This window comes from Olea europaea, chromosome 2, assembly GCF_002742605.1.
Source record: "Olea europaea var. sylvestris chromosome 2, O_europaea_v1, whole genome shotgun sequence".
NCBI lineage: Eukaryota > Viridiplantae > Streptophyta > Magnoliopsida > Lamiales > Oleaceae > Olea > Olea europaea.
The window spans coordinates 29,671,903-29,698,765 of NC_036238.1; the positions used below are offsets into that span (position 1 = coordinate 29,671,903).

At 32.2% G+C, this 26,863-nt stretch overlaps 1 protein-coding gene, 1 long non-coding RNA gene and 1 pseudogene across 2 annotated transcripts; all 3 read left to right on the plus strand.

Moving 5' to 3' along the window:
- Positions 1–5,907: 5,907 nt before the first annotated feature.
- LOC111376465 lies at positions 5,908–8,440 on the plus strand. Its single transcript, XR_002699487.1, has 4 exons — positions 5,908–6,850; positions 6,946–7,825; positions 7,912–7,999; positions 8,077–8,440. It is a non-coding gene; the product is annotated as an uncharacterized LOC111376465 (long non-coding RNA).
- Positions 8,441–11,684: 3,244 nt separating this feature from the next.
- Positions 11,685–12,384, plus strand: LOC111375247 (B3 domain-containing protein Os03g0622100-like). The gene is made up of 2 exons (XM_022998052.1): positions 11,685–12,041; positions 12,136–12,384. Exons 1-2 carry the CDS (start codon positions 11,685–11,687, stop codon positions 12,382–12,384), a joined length of 606 nt encoding a protein of 201 aa, XP_022853820.1.
- Positions 12,385–22,749: 10,365 nt separating this feature from the next.
- Positions 22,750–26,467, plus strand: LOC111375258 (annotated as a pseudogene).
- The last annotated feature ends 396 nt before the right edge of the window (positions 26,468–26,863 follow it).

Below are 26,863 nucleotides of genomic sequence, written 5' to 3' on the forward strand. Positions count from 1 at the left end.
AAGGCGTAAAAAGAATTTTTCGTTATCTAAGTGGTACGAGTACTTCAGGACTTTGGTATCCAAAAGGCACTCATATTGACTTAATTAATTATTCGGATGCCTATTGGGCTGGATGTAATGTTGATCGTAAAAGCACAAGTGGAAATTGTCACTTTCTAGGCTTTCCACTGGTGTATTGGTCTAGTAAGAAACAAAATTTCGTTGCACTATCCACCATCGAGGCAGAATACATCTCGGCCGCTAGTTGTTTTGTACAAACACTTTGGATGAAACAAACTCTATGTGATTATTATTTGTCTTACGTTCATGTGCCTATTTTATGTGATAATACTAGTGCCATAATCTTGTCTAAAAATCCCGTCTTGCATTCACGGACGAAACATATTGAGATTCGACATCATTTTCTTCGTGATCATGTACAAAAAGGAGATATTATATTAGAATTTATAAAAATCGATGATCAGTTGGCCGATATTTTTACTAAACCTCTAGCATATGAACGTTTTTCAATTATTCAAAGAGGATTATGGATTATTGATGAAAATGAAGTAATCTTAGTTTAAGTTTCTTTCACTTAAGTTTTTTTATTATTTATTTAAAAAAAAATTATTATCCGGAAAAGCAAAAGATGTCTGGATTATACCGTCCGGATTGGCAAAACATTTCATGTGACTACAATTCACTGTCATTTCGATGTCCGAACCACTGTCATCCAGACGTCTGGGTCGTCGGTCCAGTTTTTTTATAAAACACGAAATCATCCCCTTTTTTCTTCCATTTCTTCATCTTCCTCGCAAAATCCTCTCTACAAATCCACACAATAGCACCTTTTTTGGTTGAATCTTGTTCATTTAAACTTTTAATCAAAAAAACCGAAAGATTAATACCCTTTATCAACCAAAAAATCGAAAATCTCTCTTCCAAAATCGGTTTTGAAACTCTGCTCGAATCCCTCTTCAATCTTGGAAATTTTCATGCAAATCACTCATAATAGTTCAAGCATTTCATACACCATTACTCTTCTCATCCAGTAGCTTAATTTTTCATAGAAAATCACCACTTCTGAGTCGTGCCCTCGAAATCATCTGATTGGGGTTTTTTTTTTTTGTTTTTGAAATTTTGGAAATCTCACCCATTTCTTGAAATTATCTACTATGTTGGGTTTTAGGCATGGAAAATGGGGAAGAAAAATTGTGCAATGACCCCCTTCACCATCGGATGAGGAGATGGATTTGGAGCCGGAGGAGCCAACAAACCCTTTTGAAAAATCACCTATTTTAATTGGTAAGAATGTTGATTTTATAGATTTTACAATAGAAGCTCCCGCTTTTTATATTGAAGAATGTTTTGAACGCATGGCATGGATAACCATGACCACAATGGAAGAACACGCTTATCCACACCTTATGAAAGAATTTTATCAAAAAATAAATTTTACGACACATTCAAACGAAATCACTTGCTTTGTTAGAAATGTTCCGTTTAGAATTTCAAAAGCATTAATTCGTCAACCACTTAATCTTGAGCCTTGTGACTGAGAAGTGTTTTTACATAAGTCTCCACTAACCATAGAAGGATACGATCCTTCTGAGGCATGTCGTCGAGTTACGGGGAAAGACTTAGAGAACATCACAAAAATTAGTGCACATCAATTAACACTTCCATGCAAGGTTTTGCAAAATATAATTGCTCACGTTGTTTTTCCCTGCAAAGGTCATCGAGACGAAGTCAATCACTTCGATCTCTTCATTTTGGATTCTCTACTAGTCGGGCGTAAAATTGATTTTCCTACTATTGCACTTGGCCTTATGAAGCTTGTGCATGCATCACGATACACCAAAGCTTTACCTTACGGGATGCTTCTCACAAAAATTTTTAAGCATTTTAATGTTTCATTGGACGGTGAAGATTTTATAAAATTACGCCCTACCGATACTATTAACATTTAGACCTTAAAACGGATGAAGATAGTAAATGAACATGGGCAATGGGTGGCTCATATGAAAGGGTTCGATCCTACCTCTGGTCCATCCACTCTCCCGTTTGAAGATGAAGCTGAATCAGATGAAGAACCTGAAGTTCCTGCTCCCGCATCCGACGTTCCTGGCTCGAGCGTGCCTCCTACTTTCGAGGGCGTTCCACATTTACCGAGGAGCACTATATTCTCCTCCATGGGCGGATTGATTTTCTTACCTCTTCGGTTGACGGCATGGGTAGCCTACTTCTTCAGATGCAGGCTCAGCAGATATCTATCCAAGATCGACAACTCGAGATGCAGCAGCGACAGGCTGAGATGCAGGCTCAGCAGACTACATTTTTCATCGAATTTTATGCTAGATTTCCTCCTCCGCCCCCACCTCCGGCCCCTTAGTTTACTTTCTTGCCTACTATTATTATCATGTTAGTTGTTATCTATTGCTCCTTTATATTTTGAATGGTTGACTTCCTAAATGGTACTTTTTTTTCATGCTACTTGAACTGCTATATTTTTTTTGCTTATGCCAAAAGGGGGAAGATGAGCAGATGATTATACAACATAGGAACAACATAGCAAGGGGGAAAGGTATATAATGTTATATGCATGTCGATAGGGGGAATATTACTTGCTATATAAAAAATCGAGCTCTTGATTATTTGATACTGATTCAATTTGTTTAACATTTATATTGCAAAAATCATATTGTTTGTCATAATCAAAAAAGGGAAAATTGTTAACCTAATGGTTGACTTCTTGTTTTGATTATCACAAACAAATTGCGTTTAATTCTAACAAATTGAATTTAAGTGATTGATAGTGATTATTGCAAATTTATGACTCGAAAAATCTAGATCGAGAATCATGCAACATTGACACAAAATGACAAACACATAAGCAAGATTGAAGATTTACGAACGAGGAAATGGAAATCGAGCCTTCACACACAAAATCGCATTGGATGAAGAAATTGAAGACATTAGCTATAAATGCATTTCTATGCTCAAATGTAAAGGTATAACACTTTAATATTTTGCATCGATTATAGCTCAAGCAATTTTTATGCACAAGAATTATCATGACAAACTTTACTTGGATAAAAATTATTTTTAAATATAAGTAATTGGATTTTTCACAATTAAATCTTTATAAAATTACTTATTTATACGACATACATTAGAAAACCCTACAAGTACCTTAAAGAACATTTTTCACGAAAAAGGAAAATTCGATGGTCAAAATAATTGGCCCATCCGGACGTCCGGATGTTGTGTTCAACGGTCGGATTTTTTACTTTTGACAAACGGCTAGTTAACCGTCCGGATACCAAGCGAACGTTCGAATTACTTGTCCGGATCTCCTGATTCATGGCTTTAAATACATCTTTTTGTACCTCTTTTAAAGCAAGAATTCTAGAACATTAAAGAGAGTTATTTATTGATCTTATCTACATTGTTTTTTAATCTTTAAGAGATCAAAATATTTATTTGTTGAAAAACATTTTGAGTGAATAACTTTTTGAAAAATCATATATCTCAATAAAAGTTTTTCACACAACACTTGAGCTATATTTTTTGTGATTTATTGAAATGTTGTGCATAATTCTCTCTTAATATTTAGTGTGTTCATACCATTTGTTAAGCGAGAAACTTTTCAATTGTAACTTTGATTTTCTTGTTCATCAAATTGTGGGTCCTGTTGAGGTCCCGGAAAGCTCAACGTATAAAAGGATCAGTGCTCCTTAGTTGTAAGTCATCGGAAGCATTGTAAGGGTTGGATTGCACCATAAGTCAATCAAAGATAATGAAAAAGGTCTTGCTCATGACGGAGAGCTTGTTAACGGGGGATGTAGATCGTGATTGGATCGAACCTCCTTATTACATCATTTGCACTTTCTTTTCCCTTCTTCTTATTACTTTTGTGTTGTCTTGTCTATTCATAGTTATTTGCTTAAATTTGCATTTATTTTCGAAAAAGTTTCAAATAACCAATTCACCCCCCTCTTGGTTAGTTGTTCTTCGGCTTCATCTTGTAGATAAGCTTCTGTACCAAAGTTAGTTTGAATAAGGCTTTTCTGTCGAACACCTATAGCGATACCCATCACGCCTACAAGGTTACGTAAATTGTTTTATATGTCATTTTGCATGCAATAACTTTGAACGTAAAAATTAATTATGAAATATTTTATATGTCATTTTGCATGCAATAAATTTGTACATAAAAAATAAATTATGAAATGTTATTGAAATGATTTGTTTAAATGTAATGCAGTGGAAATCTTACTTATGTCTGTATTTTTGTTCATATGCCTCTCTAGTTGATCAAACGCAGTAAGTTCAAATTTTGAGAGCAGGAGATTCAAATTGTCTTTATTTAATTCTTCAACATTTGTTCTTCCTGTTATATTCCACATTTTTTGTCCAGGAGAACTCTGAAATTCACTTTTGAAGTCTTTAACTATTGCATTTGACACAATGTATATTTTTCCAAGTTCGAATGATCGTTTAGTGCAATGATATTGGCATCATACATTGTTGCGGTGATTTTGTTTCCCTATTCAAAAAAAGAAAAAGATGAGAACATTTAGAAAGTATACAGGTATAATGATAGGTAAAAATTTATTGAAATGAGAGTTATATTTGTACCTCTAAATCCATGAGAGTAAGATTTTGATAACGGCTATTGAAATTTCGAGCAGTCTTTGAGGATTGTTTTCCTGCGACGATCACTTTTGCTGACCAATTGATTTCTAAAGTTGAACATTGTGGAATGATTTTATGAGGTATAGCCATTTTGTTATAGCAATTGTTGATATGTAGTAAGAAGAAGAAGAAGAAGAAGAAGAAGATAGTATGAATAGAAGATATAATTTCTTAAAGTATGGAAGCTTTAACTGGTAACGATAATTTTTGTGTTTTTGCAGTTGCAGATGTGAAGCTGAAGCTTTGTGTTAGCCTATTTATAAAAAAAATTGAGACATAGTGGCTTAATAAATATTTTAATGTTGGGTATACGATGTTGGAAGGACATTGTTAAAGTATTTATGTGTTCATATGTCAGCTGTAAAAAATGAAGCATAGATGGGATAAATAAATTAAAAAAGGAAAGACTGAATATGAAACTTTTTTTTATGGTTAAAACAAATAAAATAATTTACATTATAAAATCTCATCAACAGCCATACCTTATTATCTAAATAGCCATACGTTACTGTATAATCGTTGGCATAAGATATGAAGATTACTTTCAAATTTCATTTATAGTACAAAGATATGACTGTAATGGAATATAAAATTATTTTATTAGTTCTTATTATTTTATTTTATTAAAATTTGAAAACGTGATAGTTTGGAATGGGCAAACATATGAGGACTACGCTAGACGTTTAATATATAGCATGAAGAAGTGAAGTTGTACTTATAATATAGAAATAGTTTTGAATTGTTTTAATGAATGAAGATAAGATTTAGTTTAAATAATATTGAAAGAAATATTTACATTTTATATTTATTTGTCGAAAAAGAAATGATGTTATAGATCAATTCATTTAATTTAAATAATATAGAAATATGTATATGTATAATAAATAGTGAAAAAAGAATATTTTGTTTGTGTAGAAGACTTTTTACTACCACACATATCATTTATATCTTATCCTTATCTATACCATTCCTTTTATATCCCAAAATCTTCATTCTCTACCTAAAATCAAAGCCAACCATATTTCAGCAAGCACCATCCATATCAAAAGGTAAGTATTTAGATTTTTACCTCCATATTTATACAAGTAAAATTTTAAAGTTGGGGGAGGAGGGGGGAAGCCCCGTGCACGGAAGTTTCATGCCTCCTTGGACGGAGGTTCAAAAACATCCGTGCACGGAGGTTTTTGAATTTGTGTTTTTTTCTAGCTGTTCATGTATTTTTGAATTTGTATAAATATTATTTCGCTACTTGTTTAGAATTGTTAAATTTGTTTACAAATAGTTTGTTTTCAAATTATTTATGCAGATGTCTTTGGAATATATATTGTCTCCAAATAAATGGTTTTCTGCTACTATTACTCAATATCCAAGCTGGGAATATCTTAAAGACTTTATAGATTTTATAGATGCAAATCAACAATGTTCTATAATGTGTAGTAATTTTATGGATTTTTTTTTGGAATTATTTATAGAGAAGAGGAAGAGCTATTTAGTAGTAGATTAATACATGAATTCGTAATGCAGCTTGTTGACTGTGGCAAAAATAACGATGTATGAGTAAAATTAGATGATCGTATTGCTAGATTTGGTATGCAAGAATTTTGTCTTATCACTAGATTACCTTATCATGAACCGGTTATGGAGACTGATCATAGCAACCATCGTCTTAGAAATCATTATTTCAATGGTAGTCAAAGAATTAGGATGAAAATGCTATTTGAAGTTTTCCATGAATGTGAAGACTTAGTAGATAAACTTAAGTTGGGATTAGTTATGTTGGTGGAATGTGTTATAAAACCAATTGGAAGAATTATTGATTACAAAACTTTTGGTATGGTCGAGCATCTTGATGAATTTCTTGGATAACCTTGGGGTCGAAAATGATTTTTTTTTTGTTAAATTCACTACAAGAATCACAATTGCAAAGAGCAGAAAGAGTGCAACGGAACTAACAAATGCATTGTAAGTATCTTACTTTATTTGTAAAAGAAAAATAATTATAATTTGTAATTGCGATACAGTATTGGATTTATGAGGCATTTCCAGAAATTGAAAAAAAAAATTGGACGGCGCCGATACAAAATAGCACAGAGTCCACGAATGTATAAGTGGAGGCCTAATAAATTGCTGACTGAAAAAAAAAAAGATTAAGCATTTTCTAGCTACTCGAGAGGTACGATTTCTTTTAATGAATATATAACTACATTTGTGTTTAATTATTTAAAAACAAAATGAAAAAATTATTTTGATATTTTATTAAAATTACAGATTCAAGTTGTTTCAAGGTTACATCCTACGGAGGAAGAATTGGAGACATCTTGCTATATAAATCATTCATTGCCAGCTGATAATGAATATCATGTAGTAGATGGCATCGTTGGTGGAGAATTAGACAATGTGACACAACAAATCCCAGATGATACTTTTGAGAAAGAAAGGGATAATATATATGTGCCAGAGACGACCATTCCTAGTACGTCAAGAACTTCACCAGTAGCGGGGCCTAATTTTGGATCTAGCACCTCTAATTATGTAACTGAAGACCGGATGACAGAACTACTTGGTGTCCAGAAGCAAGAGATGATAAAAGAGGTGTTTGATATATGTAGCAACTTGAGAACAAAAAAATCTATGACAATCAAAGACAGTTGTTCGAACAACACCAAAAATGGCAAGAGGATTATATGCAATCTACTATGCATTCCTACATGGATAACTCATTATCAAGTTTTTTTAACACACATTTGGAGAAAGAGGAACAATTATTCCAACAACAACAAAAATGGCAAGAAGACCATTACCAGATCATGCACTCTTATGTAGATACCAGTTTAGATTCCATGCAATATTATGTCGATGAACAAAATAAGAATACATTGTAGAAATTATCTAAATGAAAATCAGACATGGAAGCCATTATTAGTTGTACGTAAGAAGACATTCCTATTGGTACTTGTCCAATTCCCGATGACCGACCGAAAGATGCTTCAACGTCTTAACAAGTTGAAAGTTCTGAAACATCACAACGAGAGAAGAAAAAGAAGGGAAAACAAATACAACCTTCGTTTTCTAGAAGACGTCCTTTGGAAGACTATTCTACGCAAAAATACTCGACTCTTAGAAACTGGATAGCGGAGAACGAATCAAGGTTAGAAAGATGATTTTTTATTATTGGTTTAAATACTATAATTTTATTTTGATTTATTCAACTCTAATTTTAATTATGCTATGCAGTGCGTATTTGGAAGATGTCATTGGGAACGTCTATGGAAAAGATTGGTGGAAAACTTTATTGGATAGAACAAAAGATATAAATATTGCGGTCAGTATTGTTTATTCATAAAAATTAATTTTATTTCATACTTAACATATTTGATTTTTATCAATTTATTCCACCAGGCAATTGAATTGGAGCTGAAGTTGTTGAGACGATTAATTATTAATGGTTGCCCCCGTGTGTCTAAAGAATATACAATCATGGACTTCCAATTTGAAAATGAGTGTGCCAATATGATGATTTGGCAAAGGGATTTTCAGGCTGGAAATAATAAAGGTGAATCAAATGGAACTCTTTTGAACAAATATGTGAAGGGCAAAATGCCAGTAGAAAGTCATCCATGGGTAGGGTGTTAGTACTTATTAATTCCATGTTCATTTCCCGAAAATACTTGGTACCTTTTTTTGGTCAATATTCTGGAGTGAAAATTCCAAATGTACGATTGCAGCCACAACGAGCATACATCTGATCAAGTAAAGACACATGTGAACGCGACAGCTAACGTGATTAATTCTTTACTGTTCGACAAATGTTTTGCAGGGAGACGGGATATAAGCAAACATAGAAATAAAAAAATGAAGCTAAAGATTATACCATATCTACCCTGTGCAAACAACGGGTAAGCATCGAAAATAATTCTTGTTTAATATAATAGATATTTATTCGTAAGTACTAATTACAAAAAAAAAATTCTTATAGGCCGAACTGTGGAGTTTTCGTGCTTAAATAAATAGAATGCTTTGTTCTAGAATTTCCGATAGAATCGGTTTCACTAGATAGGATGATTATATATAGACAAAAATTTGCCGTTGATATTTTAAATAATGAATATTTCCTTCATCCACGTCTGTCTTCGTAATTGTAATGGAGTAATGTAATTTGCCTGATTGTAATGGAGTAATTGAATGTAGTTATTTAATCACTGTAAAGAATGTATTTTATTCAAGTGTTATGTAATTTTTTTAGCCACTATTGGATATTTTCAGAATCTCTAAAATATTCATGTTGAAATTATGAAAGAAAATGAAAATAAACTGTTAAAATAACATAAAAATCAAAATGACGTCACAATAAATTATTTTTTGACCCATATGTTGCTTTGATAATTTTAATTTTTTTAATCTTAAGGAAATAAAGGAAAAAACAGATCTATAGGTTATTTTTGTACATTTTATAAATTAAATTAATCTTATTATTAGTCGTGATTTTTTTAGTTACACGTAACTTTTAATATTTTATATAGAAATAGAGAATTAATTACTTTGTAAAAAGAGAAATGATTTAAATACATATTTTTCTTCTGAAATAAATGTTTGATAATTGAAAGCGTGAAAAAGTAGAGAAGAAAGATTGTGTGTCAGATTCAAACTAATGGACAAGGAAAATGCAGGTTGAAGATGACAATCACTGAATTCAAAGTAATGGGTAGTGGAGATGACAATACACTGAAATGACGTATGATTAATTGGTTGTTGGAAAGCTCAACTCGAAAATAGTTTAACGCGTACTTTTTCTCCATTTTTCACATTATCAACTTTGAATTAGATTATATAAAATTAGTAATAATATTTTTGTAAAAAACTTTTTTTTTTTATAGAAAAGCGATTCTTTATTTTTAAAATATAAAAAGTTTTTTATAACTAAACAAATAATTTCGTTTTTCAAACAAAATTATGAAAAACAAAAAATACTAATAACGAAATTAAATTTGTTTATAAAACGTGAAAAGTACTTATAAGTATAAAATTCACATAAAGTTATTTTGAAGAAAAAATGATTTTTTTTTTTTTTTTTTAAGGGCTATGTACAAGTTAAATATTCGAATATATTTCATTTCTTTAATTAAATATAAATATTTACGTATTCTTCTTTTTTTGAATTGAAATTTTTAAAATAGTATAAATTTCGAAAATTGTTTTTGGCTTATACTTGTAAAAAACTACTTATAAGTAAAAAAATCGAACTTTATATTTATGAAGTATAAAAAAATTCAGGTAAATTTCGATAATATAGAATTTGTTGTTTGTTTTCACATACTTTGCACAAACACAGTTTTGTATACAAAATAAAATTCAGGTAAATTTTTTTTCTATTTTTATTTTTATGCTTTGTGTCTCTTGAAATTAATATATTCTTTATCCAGGTAATTTTTTCTTTTCTATTCTCTCTCTCTCTCTCTCTCTCTCTTCCAGCCTTCACGTCCACTCCTTAAATTAAAAAATGGTGCTTTGACTTTTATACCCTTTTCATTTTGATTTAAATGCAATCCACGTGTATATTTAACGGAAGGAACAAACGAAGTGGATGGAAAGGACCAACTTCGCAAAAAAAAGGTTGAAATAGGGTTGTAAATGCCAAATTTAAAATGATAGGGATGATTTCACAATGAATGCAAACGATAAGGATGTTTTGTGTCAATTACCCTAAATTTTCGCTATTTAATTTTATCTCTAGACTTCTTTTGTTATAAATATTAAAATATTTATTGTTATTGAAATCATATTCTAATAAACAGATTAATATATCTAGAGTGTCAAAAATAATTTGGAAGTAAGTAAAGTAAAAACGAAAATGTATAATTGTAAAAAGAACTTATATAATGTAAAAAAAGAAAAAATCTCAATAAATTTTTTTTCTTGTATTTTTTTTAAACAACGAGAATAGTTATTTTCAATAATATAATTCATCTACTTTTGTAACCCTTGAACCGTTTTAATTAGAATTTGTCTATTTTTAGTACCTCTTTTCAAATCGTGTGTTTGGCTCACACGAAAGTATTTTATTATCTCATCCATTTTTCAACCCTCTTTACTGACCAAGCGCCCCATTTTTGTTTGATTTCTGAAAATATATTTTGGCATTATAACATTCGTGAAATTCAATGAGATCTACAATCTTTGAGCCATGTAATTCAGACATTGTTGCCGTGTCAGTGGAGGGTGTAGTCATTAATGCAGCATAGAATTATGATCTTACCCCCTTCTTTGTCACATGTAGTGAAAAACAGGAGATTTTTTTGTTCTTTTCGGCCAAAAAGTTGACTTTGGAAAAAGGAAATGGACCCCACGAAATAAAAAAAGAAGGTCGAATAATGTAAATGCATGTGAAAAAATAGCGTACTGGGTTATTCTATGTAACAATAGGAGTGCAGGTATGACACATGGGGCCTTGTCCTCTTTTAAAATGTGGCAAATAAATTGTCCTCTTTCTTTCACAAGGCGCTAAATGAATAAGAACGAAAAGTACATTTTTCTAACCTATATAATTATGTGTTTTCAATATTTATTTACAAGATTTTTTAGCCTTCCAAATTTGCATATGTTACTCCAGACTTGTTGCTGCTTCACTAAAACAGGTCTTTATTTATTTACCCTCTTATATTTTACATCTTATATTTTAATTCTATATTTTTAAGTTATAACTTATTCGAAGATCGATTGATTTGTACCACAAAATCTATAGATGCATACAATCTCTTATTCCTTTTATTATAATGTTATAAAAACTTATTCAATCATTCATATGAAAAAAATATGTACATATATCGCTGTAAAAATTGTACCACTACAGTGCTTAAAAATGGATGTTCCACGTCATTTTTACATAACTATCAGTAATTCCCTCAATCAGGCATCAATTTGGTTAGTCATACACTATTATTATTTTTTAGCTGGAATGAATTTTTCTCATAGTTTACTTATAGTTTTCGTCAGTATATATTTGTTTATAGATGATTCCTAGAGCATTTGTGAAAGACTGGAGACATGAATTCGGCGATACAGTACGTGTAATTACGTACGATGGTATAATTGCGACAATAAAATTAGAAACAATTAATGGGAAATTTTATTTAACTGATAGATGGGAGCAATTTTTCGATCATCACAATTTATACAATGATTATTGCCTAATGTTTGAATATACCGAAAATTCCACATTTAATGTAGTCGTAATGGATGATTCTGGGTTAGAAGTGAAATATGAGTCGGACATCTTCGAAGAAGGTGAAGAAAGCAACAATTCGAATATGGATAATCCTGCATTCAAAGTGAAGTTAACACCCCATAAATATGGCCATCGAAAAATTGTAATTTTCCTTTTGAATAAATATTTTCATTCTATAGTTGTACTAAGTCTATAATTAGGACCTCAAGACTAATAATTCATTCATGACATTGCAGTTTATACCGAGAAGATTTGCCAACCAGCATTGGCCAAAATTCGTGCGTAGTGTTCAAATTCACGACTCTTCACATCAAAATTGGGATATCACTACAAATTTAAGGCCAAATGGTGTGGTACAATGTCTCACTATAAGATGGGCACATTTTCCCTCCATGAAGGAATTAGAAATGGATGGTACATGCATATTTGAACTACTGAACAATGAATCTCCAGAATTTTTAGTGTACAAAAAAAAATCACAGTGATGGAGGTTTGACAAGATTATGAGATTTTTTCATTTTAACTTGTTTTTCATTTTGGCTATTTTTGTAGGCAATCATAATGTTTTACTACAAATTTTATGTCCATCTAATTTATTAATATCTAATCTTATTGGATTTACTTTATTTACGTACTTATATATTTTAGCAACATTTAAATAACTTTTAATTTTACAATAATGAAAAGAGTCCTAGTTATATTACTAATTAGGAAACTAATTTAAAAGGTATTAAAATTATAAAAGCTAATTTAAAAGGAATTAAAATCATAAAACACTATAAACCTAGTAAATACGTCCAAAACTATTATGAAATATAGAAAGAAATATTAAAAAAATTAATTCAATAAAGGGAGAAATGCCAAGGGATCCCAACAAACTATCAGCTAAATAGACTCCTATTCACTTTGGTGAGTGGCCGAAATTTTGGAAAAAATTCTGCTCCGGATGCATTGCGATCACATGGTACATGTTAATGTGGTCACATGGTTGTGTGTATTCCTGTCGTTGAGTTCCCTGTGACCGTCTGTGCGACTGCATGAGTGGTTATGCGTTGCGGTTGCATGCATGTAAGCTACAATCATCCCATATCTTTTTCAAGCCAAGGTGCTTTACTCCGTTCCATGTTGATCCACATTGTTCTAGCTTGCTATAGCTTCCATTTCCAACTTCTAACTTGGCCCTTAAACTTGTCCCAAGCTGCCCAGATTTTGTAGTTTGCCTTAGGTTGATCTGGCTCAGTTCGATTTTCATTTATTGACTTCATTCCATTTCCTGTAACCAAGTTCCTCCACTTCATTTGCCTTTGTTTCCTAGTTGGTTGCAATAAGCTCAATTGGTCTTCAACCCAAATATCAACTTTCAAATTTTGCCTTCTACTCTTTAACCTATAACTTGATTCTTGGAATGTGATTTTTAACATGCTGGACTCTTTAGTTGGAGCATAAAAGTAGCCGGCTTTATTAACTCTTCGAAGCCTCGCACTTCGCTCAATTCTTGGATTCGGTTCCTTATGAATATTGGAACAAATAATGGTCAGCTTTAACGCCCTTTTTAGCCTCCAATTATGCTAAAAAAATTGACCTCAATCTCCCTTCATCAATCATTAATGCTTCCGTTGTTTGTAGGGCATCCTGAGTCACATCACAACTAAAGATATACTATGTCGTCTCACCTGAAATCTCACTGATGCTCATTGCAATATACAAACTATGAGTCATTAAAAAACAATTGTACAATCATAATATTGTATTGAAACTTATTAAACTGCGAAATCTCATAAAACGAAAGTTGATACAACTTAGTTAAAATAATCTAGCATCTACATTGTAGTTGGAAAATAAAAAGCATTTCATTTAGCATAGTCGACAGAGAAATCGAGGACAAAGAAAGAAATTCCAATAAATCGAACATATACCTATAAAGAGGTGTAGTTGTATGAATGTATGAACGAAAGAACCTCCTTGTACACAACATTTTTAGTACATGAGTTGTGCGTATGATATTCGTTGGACGATTTGAGTAGAACTTTAATAGATCTGCTTATTTTTGCTCTTGACAGTGCTATATATAATTGACTATGGCAGAAAACTGGTTCTGGTAGGTACAAACCCACGAAATCAAGTGTCTGACCTTGTGCTTTATTTATTGTCATTGCAAAGCATAATCTAATTGGGAATTGAGTCCTTTTAAATGGAATCGTAGTTCGATTAGTTTTAATAGGTATGAAAGGGATCCTAGGTAAGAAAACTCGTTTTCCATGATATTCACCAGTTGTGATTTCAGCAAGAATGACATTTCTCTCAAATTTTTGACAGGTAATGCGTGTTCCATTGCATAACCCCTTGGAAGGATTGATATTTCGTAATAACATTACATGACAATTTATCTTCAGTTTCAACTCATAAGGTGGAATACCATTTGGTGTTAAAGTATTCAAGAAGTCTTCCTATAGGCTTTGTTATAATTTCTCAATTGCTTCATCAAAACTATAGTACGTGAAACCTTGACTAGGAAATTGTTCAAGCAAAAGTCCATTAATGTAGTCAACACATTCATTTGTAGGTGTAAGAATAACACGACTGATCATCGTATATAAATGATCGGCATGTGTGTCTATATTGGGAAACAAACATTGTATCAATTTTTTAAAGACGTACTTTCATCTTCGAATGGTAGAATTATACTATTTTGTAGCTTAATACAGTTGCAAGTATGTTTTTATTCTGTTCCACCTCCAATTCGAAGTAAGTATTCACAAAAAATGGGATCGGACCTCGCTCTCATATTTTCAACCAGTGCTAAATGTACAAAAGAAGGCCACAAATACGAGTAAATCATGCTAGCCTTTATTATGTCTTCTTTGTTTCCCTTATGTACAACTGGTAGAATCTGTCTAAAATCTCCTCCTAAAACTATTACTTTTCCACCAAAAGGCAAGTTACAATCAGTGATGTCTCTAAGTATTTTGTCTACAGATTCTACAGCACAACGATTTACCATAGGCGCCTCATCCCAAATTATTAGCCTACACATTTTCAATAAAGTTCCTAATACCGATTGCTTGCTAATAGAGCAGTTGACTTCACCTACCATTTCTAGAGGGATTTTAAATCTTGAATGAGCAATTCGACCTCCGGGCAATAAAGATGCAGCCACTCCGGACGATGCAGTTGCTAAAGTTATGAAATGTCGACATCTGACACCAGCCAAGAGTGCTCTATATAAAAAAGTATTTTCTGTCCCACCCGGACCATCGATAAAAAAAAAATCCACTTGATTCATCTTGTACTTTTTCCATAATTGTATTATATGCAAATTGTTGTTCTTTATTTAACGTCCCTGCACAACTAAAGTTTCTTTCAATATCCAGTTTGGTTGTTTCCTCTGCAACCATTCTCATCAATCTTTCATCGTCGTCTATATTTACGTTAAATGACACAATTCCATAATCTTTTATATTTTTACCAAGTGATTATAAAATAGAACTTATATCCTCTAGAGCTCGTACTTCGACAACTTCAGCGGGCATATTTTCATTTACATAATCATTTGTCATACAAGGCTTAAATTTATCCAACAGTAACTTAGGATTATTTGGATTGCATATTGTAAGAAGCGTAGCAAAAAGTCGTCTTAAAGAATAAGGCATTTCGTAAATAATAGTTTCAAATAAACATTCTTCACAACGAGTATCTCCATTTAATAAACCATAGAGAAGCACAGCTTCACGAAATGTACCAACATTTACCCCATTGAAGTCCTTAAATCATCAAACGATGTTGGACCTCTAATATGATTAAGAAGAAGACGAAGAAAATATCGTTCTCCTTCAGATGGAGTTACCGAGACAATTCGTCCTACAACAATTTGCTTCTTTCTAGGTATCCATGTTTTGTTAGATGCATTCCAAACAAAATGTGTTGGAAAATCTCGATACAAAAGCGTTCAAGCAAATTCACTTATTTTATTTACTCGGAAAAACTCAGTTAACATAGTTTTTCTCGTATTTTCATTCTCAATAACAGAAGATAAATTGTCCATATTTTTATAAGTTACACATTAATGATCTTCGATATGAAGTTGTAAAGCACAAACAGTTGGATATATTTTCGATAAATTAAAAGCAAAAATTCTCTGCATAGTTTCAGGTGGGGATATCTATCTAGCAGATTGGTAAGTAGAAATTTCATCAATGTCTTTGTCTATGTTATTTTTGCCAACCAAAAAATTAATACGATCATATCCTTTGTATACATATTTATGTAAATATTTAACAGCTTTAATAGAATAACATACTTCAACATTGATATGACAGTCGAATTTTGCACTTAAATAAGGATTATATGGCACAACACATTGATTGTCTAACATTTTACCTCTCATTTTAATATAAATACCATTATTACGCCGCTTATATATTGGGTACGAATTATCTCCAAACATAGTACTATTACAATAATCCTTTGGATATTTATTTTTACAACAACTATTTTTCTTCATGCATGTGTTTTTAGTATTTAGATTTCCACAAGGACCATGCATATTGTGCTTTACAATAATTGAATGAAGATAATGATGTATATTTTTATCAGGAATTTCACAAGATACTATTTTATGAACTTTTTAGTGGAAAAATTTTTATGACCACAGTTAAAAATCAACAACAGATGTGCATGAGGGATGCCTCTTTTTTGAAATTCAATCACGTATGTATGAGCTATAACAGGACCAAAAATATTTCTCTTGTATAAATCATTTTTAAGTTCTTCTAATTTTGTTCTAAATACACGTACAATAAGATCCGGTCGATTCTGGACCTCATCATTATGTTTTAATTCTTGCTTAATTTCTGGCCAATTTGGATTACATGTTATAGTTATAGATAAATCTGATTTTCCATAATGTTGGACAAGAGCCATAGCATATAAGTACCTCCTTAGCATATCTCTAGGTCCACATGTAAATGATTATGGTAAAACAAATTTCTTTCCAATTTTGTACCCTCTTGTTTCTCCATTATGTATACTGTCTACGATACCTTGATAAAGTTCAGCACGAATTTGTTTCTGATTACTATGAAAATAATCCAATCTGGATGTCTCTATTTTAACATACATATTCACAACATATTGTTGAAAAAGTCTACCAGAGTGAAACAACACAGACTTATCAGAAGACCTAATTTGTAACTTATACGAATAGTACTCACAACATGATATTTGAGACTGTTTCTTCTTCGTATCCTTCAGCACTACATAAGCGAGAATGAATAAAATTTTATATTTACTTTCAATATCACATTTGTAGAATTATAATAGACACAAGAAAGTATATAAGCAAACCTGCAGCCTCTTTTTCTATAATTTGAGCCGCAGAATTTATTACATTAGGATCAGCAACATAGTCCACAAACTGTGCAATTTGAGAAGATGTTTGTTCGTATCTTAGAATGTCTTCGTGCCAACCACATTCACCAAATGGAAAGAGCAAATGATATTGTAGATGATCATAACAACCATAATAATAATGAACCATATGCGAATCACCAGAATGACCATATATAGTAATATCACGAACGCAAATATTTGCATTTTCATCATCCTCAACCCATATAGCAGCTATTTGAGATGCCAACGGAGTGTGAAAGGCTCTTTGATCGAGTCCTGGGTGGCATCTTATTTGAATTTTATGCTCATGCAGCCCAGTTATATTGCTTAAAGACCTGAAAATTTTACTATACGGATTTATCTTCAAGATTTCGATTAGAAGAAATAAAATAAAATTTACCAAGTGTTCTGAAGTTTTCATACGATTTTCTAGTTCATTAGCTGTATCATAAAAATATAATTACATATAACAAGGCGTATTATTATCCGACATAAGTTGATTTACATAATGATATACTTGTCCTTGAACTCTAAATGTGTAGATACATTTGTATGCTTTAAACAATTCTTTATCGTACTTTACACCAACTGAAGTGAACGCAAAGTGGTTATTATATGAACGTGCATATTTTTTAAATTCCATAGATACAGGCTCTTTAGACGTAAATAAAGTATACAATTCATCCGATGAATTAGGCATAAAAAGTTTTACCTTTCCATCAGAACAACAAAAACCTTTAGTCTCTCTATACAATTTGCGTGCACCACAATGCTTACAATAAACACGAGTTGGTAATACATATGTAGTTGCTGGTACACTTAACAAATTAGAGCTTTCATGTAATTCAGAATAAAAAATATTTATCATTTCTTCATTCAAAGTAGATGCCTCAGAATGTATTACATATTCATGCACATAATCAACTTCAGAAATATTATTTGTAGATAACATAGGATTATTTATTCTTTTACGATGATCAATACTTACAATTTCATTTCGACATCTCCTATTCACCTGCCTTCGATTTTGTTGTTGTCGAATGAAAGTATTATAGGATTGACTTGTGCTTTGGGACAAAGTTTGAAGATCAAAACGACCAGACTTTTCATTCATAGACTTTTCGAAAGAATTCATGAAAACAATGAACTGACATCTGATTTCAATAATAGAAGAAATTATGAATTTAATTAAAAACCAACAAATAATGATAATATTACATTAAACACAATATAAACTAAATTGACTGAATTCGGATACATATTAGGAAACATTCTGCAAATCAACAATTCTCTTCGAAAATGCACGTAAAAAAAGAACTATAAACTGTACTAACTGGACAATAACAATCAAATATTCTTGTACCAAACTGTTGTAATCTTCATTAAACATAAACAACAATGATCGAAAAACTTAAACTTCTCATGTAGATAACGGTAAAGAAAGAAAGACGTAGCCAAGTTGTCTACACAGAACAAAAAAATTATGTTACATTATTTAAACCTGAAAAAAATAGTATGAAATAAATACATATTAAAGAAAAAAATAAAAAAATAAAACCTTCATAGCTATATCCAACAAATAAAGAAAAATTTACTTAAATTTTCATGTATATACAGAAAGAATAACGTACCTCACATTACGTTAAAAAATATGAGTGAAACTAAATTTTCATCTGTAGACAGAATAAAAAACAACATATGTTAAATAAATAAAAAAACTAAAAAAAAAAACACAAACAAAAATCAAAATCAAAATTTCCAAGGACATGCCCATACAAAATTTTTACAAATTCCATGAAAAATTATGTTACATTACTTAAACTTGAAAAAAATAGTAAGAAATGAATATATATGAAAGGAAAAAAAGAGAAAAAAATAAAATCTTCATAGCTATATCCAATAAATAAAGAAAAATTTACTTAGATTTTCATGTATATACAGAAAGAATAATATACCTCACATTACGTAGAAAAATATGAGCGAAGCTAAATTTTCATCTGTAGACAGAATAAAAAACAACATATGTTAAATAAATAAATAACATAAACAAAAACTAAAATTTTCGAGGACATATCCAAATAGAAACGTTAAAAATTCCATGATTTTCTTCTCCAAAATTGAGATGATGACTATACGAATTTTTTTCGTACAGAAAGAAAAAAGAATATCGAAAGTTTTAAATATGGAAAGTTCTTTCGTAGACGGAAGTTTGAATTTTTCGGAGACAAATTAATCCAATTGAAGGAAGGAAAGAGACCGGATAACTTGAGAAAATGATATATAGTACATTACTTTATATATTTTTTATATCTTCTTTTATTTGTTATGTTATATTAAATGAAAAAGACAAACCATTTGAACCAAACATTTCAAACTAGTTCAATGTGAAAATGTATGTGACAAAAATATCATTCTGAGTTTATTTTATTTTTTTTAACCAGAAGCTATACAATTTCCACCAATCCACCGGAAAAGAAGTAAAAAAAAAAATATAATAAATACAAATAATTAAAATTGAAATCATTTTAATCGAGCAATTTAGAAAAAAAAACGAAAAAATTTATACTCGTAAGTAACTTGGAACAAATTTTCTACTCATAAGTAACTATTTACATTTTACAAATATATACTCTGAAATAACTTTTACATTTTTTTTACCTACTACTATAATAGTAAGTAACTCTTTACATTTTAGATTCTAAATCTCTTATATATAATTGCAAAAGCTACTAATATATATAAAAAAAAGATGTTAACTTAAAATTTGTTAAGTATAAATATTTAGATATATTTAGTTTATTAAATTAAATATTAATAAAAAGATTACACTATAAATAAAAAAATTAGCTAAAGTTATTTAAAAGTAAAAAAAATAAAATTGTAATGGTAAATGTTATTTATAGGTAAAAAATATTAACTTTAACATTTGTAAGTAAATGTTTAAAGATATTTAATTGTTTAAAATTAAATATTAATAAAAGAATTTATGACAAATAAAAAAAAAACATGCATTAGTCCGAACATTGGTTCGTGCACGGAGGCAAAGAAACTCCGTGCACGGACCTTTTAATCCTCTGTGCACGGAGGATTGGATCCTCCGTGCACGGAGGTGAGATTTACTACATGTTTCTGCTTTTTTTTTTAACTTATGTTTTTCTGTTCATTTTTAGGCTCATTACGGGATATCAAACAAAGTCGAAATATTACATTTTTAATATCATATTGAAGCACTCGCGATATAGTATTGCACCTCGTTAATAGTGTGTGAAATGGCTAATCCTAGCAAATGTTACGGGACGTCAAAATAGGCATTTTCAAACTACATTTCAAAATTTTCGATAACAAGCTAACTCTAAAAATTCATCGACCATTATACGATAGTCAAATCGATAAATATTTTACATTCTCTTGAAACTCATTTCGAGAAGTATATTATAGACACATTGAATTATGTAAATTAATATCGAAAATAGTTAAACGGACATTAAACATATGCGTTAAAAAATGCGTATAAATCATTTTTCTTCAAAAAATCAATTATTTTATTACTATTAATTTTTCTTTGCAACAATTTTCTCAATACATCATTTTGCTCAAAAAAAATTATGTGGTATGACGTAATTTTTTTCTCCATACACAAAGTGAATATGTTTTTTTTACATTTTATTTACAATAATTTTGTTTATTAATATAATTTTCAAAATTTAAATATATAAGATATGGTTGATAATTAATAGTGTGAGAATTAAGAAAAAGAGCATGGTGTATTAGATTCAAAGCAAGGGAGAAATATTACAGTGGACAATTGCGTGTGAAAAAATTCCTACAGTATTTTTGAATAGCATTTTTCATATTGCCAAATCAGTTGAATGTAAAAACGAGTGTGACAAAAATGAACATCAAACTCTCATTCTCTCTTTTATGGTAGTGTAGAAATATAAATAAAATTCAATAAATTATTTATTTATAATAGTATTCCAAAAAATTGCACTCTAAGTCCTTCACTTCTTCTAGAAATAAATAACGAGTCCCTACTTTAGTAAAATAACAAAAATAAAATTATTAAAGACGACTGCCTGCTTTGGACGGTAGTACGTAGCAAGCGAATCCGTAAAAGGCTTCCTTGAATGTTAGTACGTAACAAAATGTGAGAATTCGACGGCCGATTTTAGACGAATATGCCATGGAATTTGGATGGCCCGACGACACTATTTATGAAGCTAAAAGCTATTTCTGGCTTTTAATTCATAATTTTTTTGCTAGTAAAATCTTAAAAATCCACGATGTTAAAAGCTCTTAATATTTGTTGTCCTCTAATGATAACTTGGATTCCCGATCCATGATTTAGTGAAGTCTTCCCTTAATCTTAGAATTTGAAGATGGATTAAGTAATTATTCGGTTCAAGATTGGATTGACATTTTAAAGAGGTCTGATTTCGGAGCCATTAACTTGCAACAGGAAATATGGGTGAGGTATATACAGTAAGGCAAATCGTAATAAAAGAACATTATTAATGACAGACAATTTGCTCGAAGACTGGATTCCTCTGTTGGGGCTTAAGTTTCTCTAAACAATGCCAAGTAGTCAATTCGATCAGTAGGTCAGCCGATGCTATTTGGAGAATTAAGCCAGTCTTCATTCATTCGGTGAAGGGGGTAGCGACAATCTCCTTCTTGATGTACTATAGTTGATCTTGCATCTTTTTTAGAGCTGCCTCTAACGTACTGTGTAAAGAAAATACTACTCCTTCAGCAGGGGAGAAAGTTAAAGAATATAATCCGTCCATGAGATGTAGGATATTATTATCTGAACTTGATTATTTGCTTGAATCTTCTCCCCTTATATTACATTATCATCTTCTTTTGGGAGAAAAGTCATGGTACAGAATTTATCCCTCTGAACTCGACTTTCGTAAGTTGTGGGTGGCAAATAGAGCAATAGTTTCCCAATGGGTGGGACCGTGGGGAAAGTATTCCATTCTGATTGTTTAAGTCCGGTTTCAGATTGTTATTCTATTTGATCTGTTAAAGTGGTATTGGGTATTTCCTGACTTCAATTGCCCCTTCCCTCCTTTCAATAGTCAAGTGCTGCAAACAAAATTTGCATTGTTATCTCTTATAACTACTTTGAGAAAAAAAAAAATTTAGTACGTCATTAGTGCAGATAATATCAGTTCCATATTTGAGCCCTGTGCTTTATGCAGTATATGCTCTTGTCGTGTAGGCATTCACATTTTCAAGAACAGAAGGGAATTTTTACATTACTCATATTTTTATCCACTCTGATGCATATTAACATGTCACAGGACAGAATCAACTGCCATTTACATTCTGAAAAAAAATTAGTAACACAAAATAATATTTTAAAACATGATAGGACGGATATTCTAATTCAATTCTGTAACAGGGGTGTTCGCTTCTTGAGTTTATTTCGTTTCAAGCTATGGTGGATGAGTTAGAGAATGGGAACATGTGGGAAGGACATTCCTTTAGAGACCCAATTCATGCTCGTGGAGAGCAAAGATACTACTGGAGGTGAACGTGAAAATGTCCCAACCATTTATATTGTCTTCCTGCCATTCCCTGAAGGCCAGTTCCATGCTGTTCTTCAAGGCAATGAGAAGAATGAGCTGGAGATCTGCGTTGGGAGTGTTGTGTAGCTCATGGCATCAGAAAGTATATGGTGTATGCTGCATGCATTGACATATGTGGCATAGCCCCCGCAGGCCACATGCTTCGTTACTTTGCCAACCATTAGGCAAAATCCACTGTTTAGCCAGTCCATCCATTCAGCATAAAAATGGAGATCAAGAGTCCTGTACGGTGGGGTGAATTTGTTATACTGTGAACTCCACTGATACGAAGAAATCCATTACTCACCTGTCATCAAATGCATGAACATTAATGGAGTTTATTGAATTTTAGGGAAGAAAATTACAAATGACTTCCAAAGACCGACACAAGCTTGTTTTCTTTGTGGTCTAATTTTATTGCAGAAGCAGGAGATATTGCTGTTGAAACCAACCAAGGATTTAATCTTGTTTATATGCATGCTGGGACGAGTCCTTTTGAAGTCATCAATCAGGCTGTTAAGTAAGTCCTTGGAAATTAAACCTTTCCCCCAACACACTCTACATTCACACCCCTTACACACAGACAGTAGGTAAATGAAAAATGTGCATGGATTGAAAGTTTACTCGATCAGAAGTATTGGGGAAGATCCGACTATTCAGTAGAGGCTTTATAGCTCTAATGCTTAACTACCTCATTTGTTGAAGTACTAGCTTGCATATTGATGTTGTCTCGTCTCGTCTCGTCTTGCATTGTTCATTTATATATGGCTTTCATTTTTCTGTGGAACAGAGTTGTGGAAAAACACACGCAAACTTCTCATCACCGAGAGAAGAAAAAGGTTAATTCTATTCTTCAATTAAGTGATTTAGAATTGCTTGATTTGATTGTTATCAAGATAAATGGTTCTAACTTCTATTTACTGTGTGTGTGTATATACAGTAAATAGAAGTTATATATATATATACACATATAAATAAATATATATATATATATATATATATATATATTTATCCTTGTTTATAGTTGCCCTCTATTCTTAACTGGTTTGGCTAGTACACATGGGATGCTTTCTACACCGATGTGACCACCGAGGGTGTTGATGAAGGTCTTAAGAGGTAAAACCTATCGATCCTGTTATCTCCATGTGGGCTTGTTTTAAAAAATAAAGAAAAGAAGAAAGTAATTGTAAATGGGAATTAATTTACTAAATTTTGATGGCAGCTTATCTGGTGGAGGAACACCACCACGATTCCTGATCATAGATGATGGTTGGCAATAGATTGGTAGTGAGGTCAAGGAAGACCCCAATTGTGTTGTACAAGAAGGAGCTCAGTAAGAAATCTAGTCCTTGCTCAATTTACTATACTTTAACTCAGTACTATTGGATTTCTTGATATATTATTAATATGCTTCCTTTTAATTTGCAGGTTTGCAAACAGACTAACAGGAATAAAAGAGAATGAAAAGTTCCAGAAGAATGGAAAATTTGTCGACCATGGATTAGGCCTGAAGCGTGTCGTTGAAGAAGCCAAGCAACATCACAATGTCAAGTAAGTTGTGTAGTATCTTAATCAGCAATTCTTCAATTCTGCAAAATTCTTTTACTTAATATTTCATATCCATTTTTAATTCTCCAATGAGTCCTTACATGTATAATTTAGGCCCGAAATTGGAAATGCTAGTTGTTTTTTATTGACATACTATTCACTAATATTTTCTTTTCCTGTTTTTCCTTTTGGCTGCAGGAATGGTTATGTATGGCATGCTTTAGCAGGATATTGGGGTGGAGTGCATCTTGTTGGTCTGGGCATGGAACATTATGACGCTGCCTTGGCATACCCCGTGTCATCTCCAGGTGTACTAGGAAACCAACCTGACATTGTTATGGACAGTCTTGCAGTTCATGGCTTGTGTCTGGTGCATCCAAAGAAGGTCTTCAATTTCCACGAACTTCATGCCTATCTGGCTTCATGTGGGGTAGATGGAGTCAAAGTCGATGTGCAGAATATCATCCAAACTCTGGGTGCTGGCCATGGAGCTCTAGTTTCTCTTACACGAAGCTACCCCCAGGCACTTGAGGCCTCTGTAGCAAGGAATTTTCCAGACAATGGATGCATTTCATGCATGTGTCATAATACTGATGGGATCAACCGTGCAAAGAGACTGCTATAGTTAGAGCTTCTGATGATTTTTGGCCTCGTGATCCTGCCTCTCACACCATCCACATCTCTTCCGTGGCTTAAAATACACTATTCTTAGGAGAATTCATGCAAGCTGATTGGGATATGTTCCATGTAAGTATTTCCATCATTAATTAGTCAAATGTATTCGACTTTTTGCCCTCTTGAACATTGATCAGAATTCTATGAAGTATATACCCGAGATCCTTGACTTGTGAACAACATATAAAGAGCTTACACCCCGCTGCTGACTATCATGCTGCTGCTAGAGCTGTGGGCGGATGCTCAATTTATGTTAGGTATTATTATATTCCTCCTTTGTTATCTACAATAATGCCTTAATAGTCAAAATAACATAATAAGATGAATCTCATGCAATTCAGTGACAAGCCTGGTAAGCACAATTTCGAGCTTTTGAAAAAGCAGGTGCTGCCCGATGGATTAATTCTTCGTGTACAATTGCCTGGCCGACCCACAGTTGACTGTCTATTTGCTGATCCAGGTTTGCAACTTAATTTCAGTTATCTCATCCTTTGGGCATCTAAATAGATAATAAAATTTACCTCCATTTTATTTTGTTAATTTGATAATAAAACACACTTCAATGCGTTGATATAATGCAGCTTGCTTAAAATTTGGAATGTGAATAAATGTTCGGGAGTGGTTGGTATCTTCAATTGCCAAGGTGCTGGTTGGTGCAAGGTCGAAAGGAAGACACGTATTCACGATGCCTCTCCAAGTATTCTGACTGGTTCTGTCAAAGCCACTGATGTAGACACCATAGCCCAAATTGCTAGACCAGAGTGGAATGGAGATGCAGTAGTGTATGCCTACAGATCAAGCGAGGTAGTTCTTACCAAAAGGTGCTTACTGCTTGTGACGCTTAAAGTTCTCGAGTATGAACTTTACCACTTCTGTCTTGTGATTGTGAGTTTCTATACAGCATAACACTGGTTATAATAGTTCTAGTTATTCAAGGGATAAATAAACCTACAAATCTATTGCCTTTTCACAGGATATTACACCTAACATTTCATTTGCCCCAATCGGTCTGCTCAACATGTTCAACTCTAGTGGTGCCGTGGAGCATTGTAAAGTCCACTTAACATCTCAAAAAGTACCCGAGCACTTTGATGAAGAGGTTGCCTCTGATGAGCCTTTAAGCGCGGATAGGTTGCCACAAGCTACTGTATTTCTCAAGGTTAGGGGGGCTGGTCTTTCGGGGGTTTACTGTTCTCAGCGTCCATTGAAATGCACTGTGGCCAATACCGAGACAAGTTTAAGTATGAAGCTTCAACTGGATTGGTGACTTTGACGATCCCTGTTCCTGATGAGGAAATGTTCAAATGGCCAATTGAAATTCAAGTCTAAATAGGTTAAAATTAAGAAGTATATTAGCCCTCGGGTATCACCATTTTAAAAGGGCCTCCACGCATTCACAAGGACACAAGTATTTGGTCCTTTCTTTAGAGGAAACCTTTGTATTGCATTGAGAGGTGGTGGAAAAATGAGCGATCATGTGTAACGGCTACTGTTTCCCAGTAATAAAAGAAACTTTTACTATCATTTCAAGCATAACTTTGTTCCCTTTTCTTTCTTTCTGAGCTATTTTTCCATTTCGTTTTTTGAGCATTTGATGTCAAAAAACAAGACTAATGTGGCCAAGTAGAAATGAATAAATTTGAAATCTGGTTGAACAAAGTCACTGTGTTGAACATCGAATTGAGTTGTTCAACTTGTGCATTATGCAACACTGCTGATGCTGAAATCCAAGACACGTCCTCAGGCCCCTGTTACCCTCTTGGAAACGTTCCTAATCTGT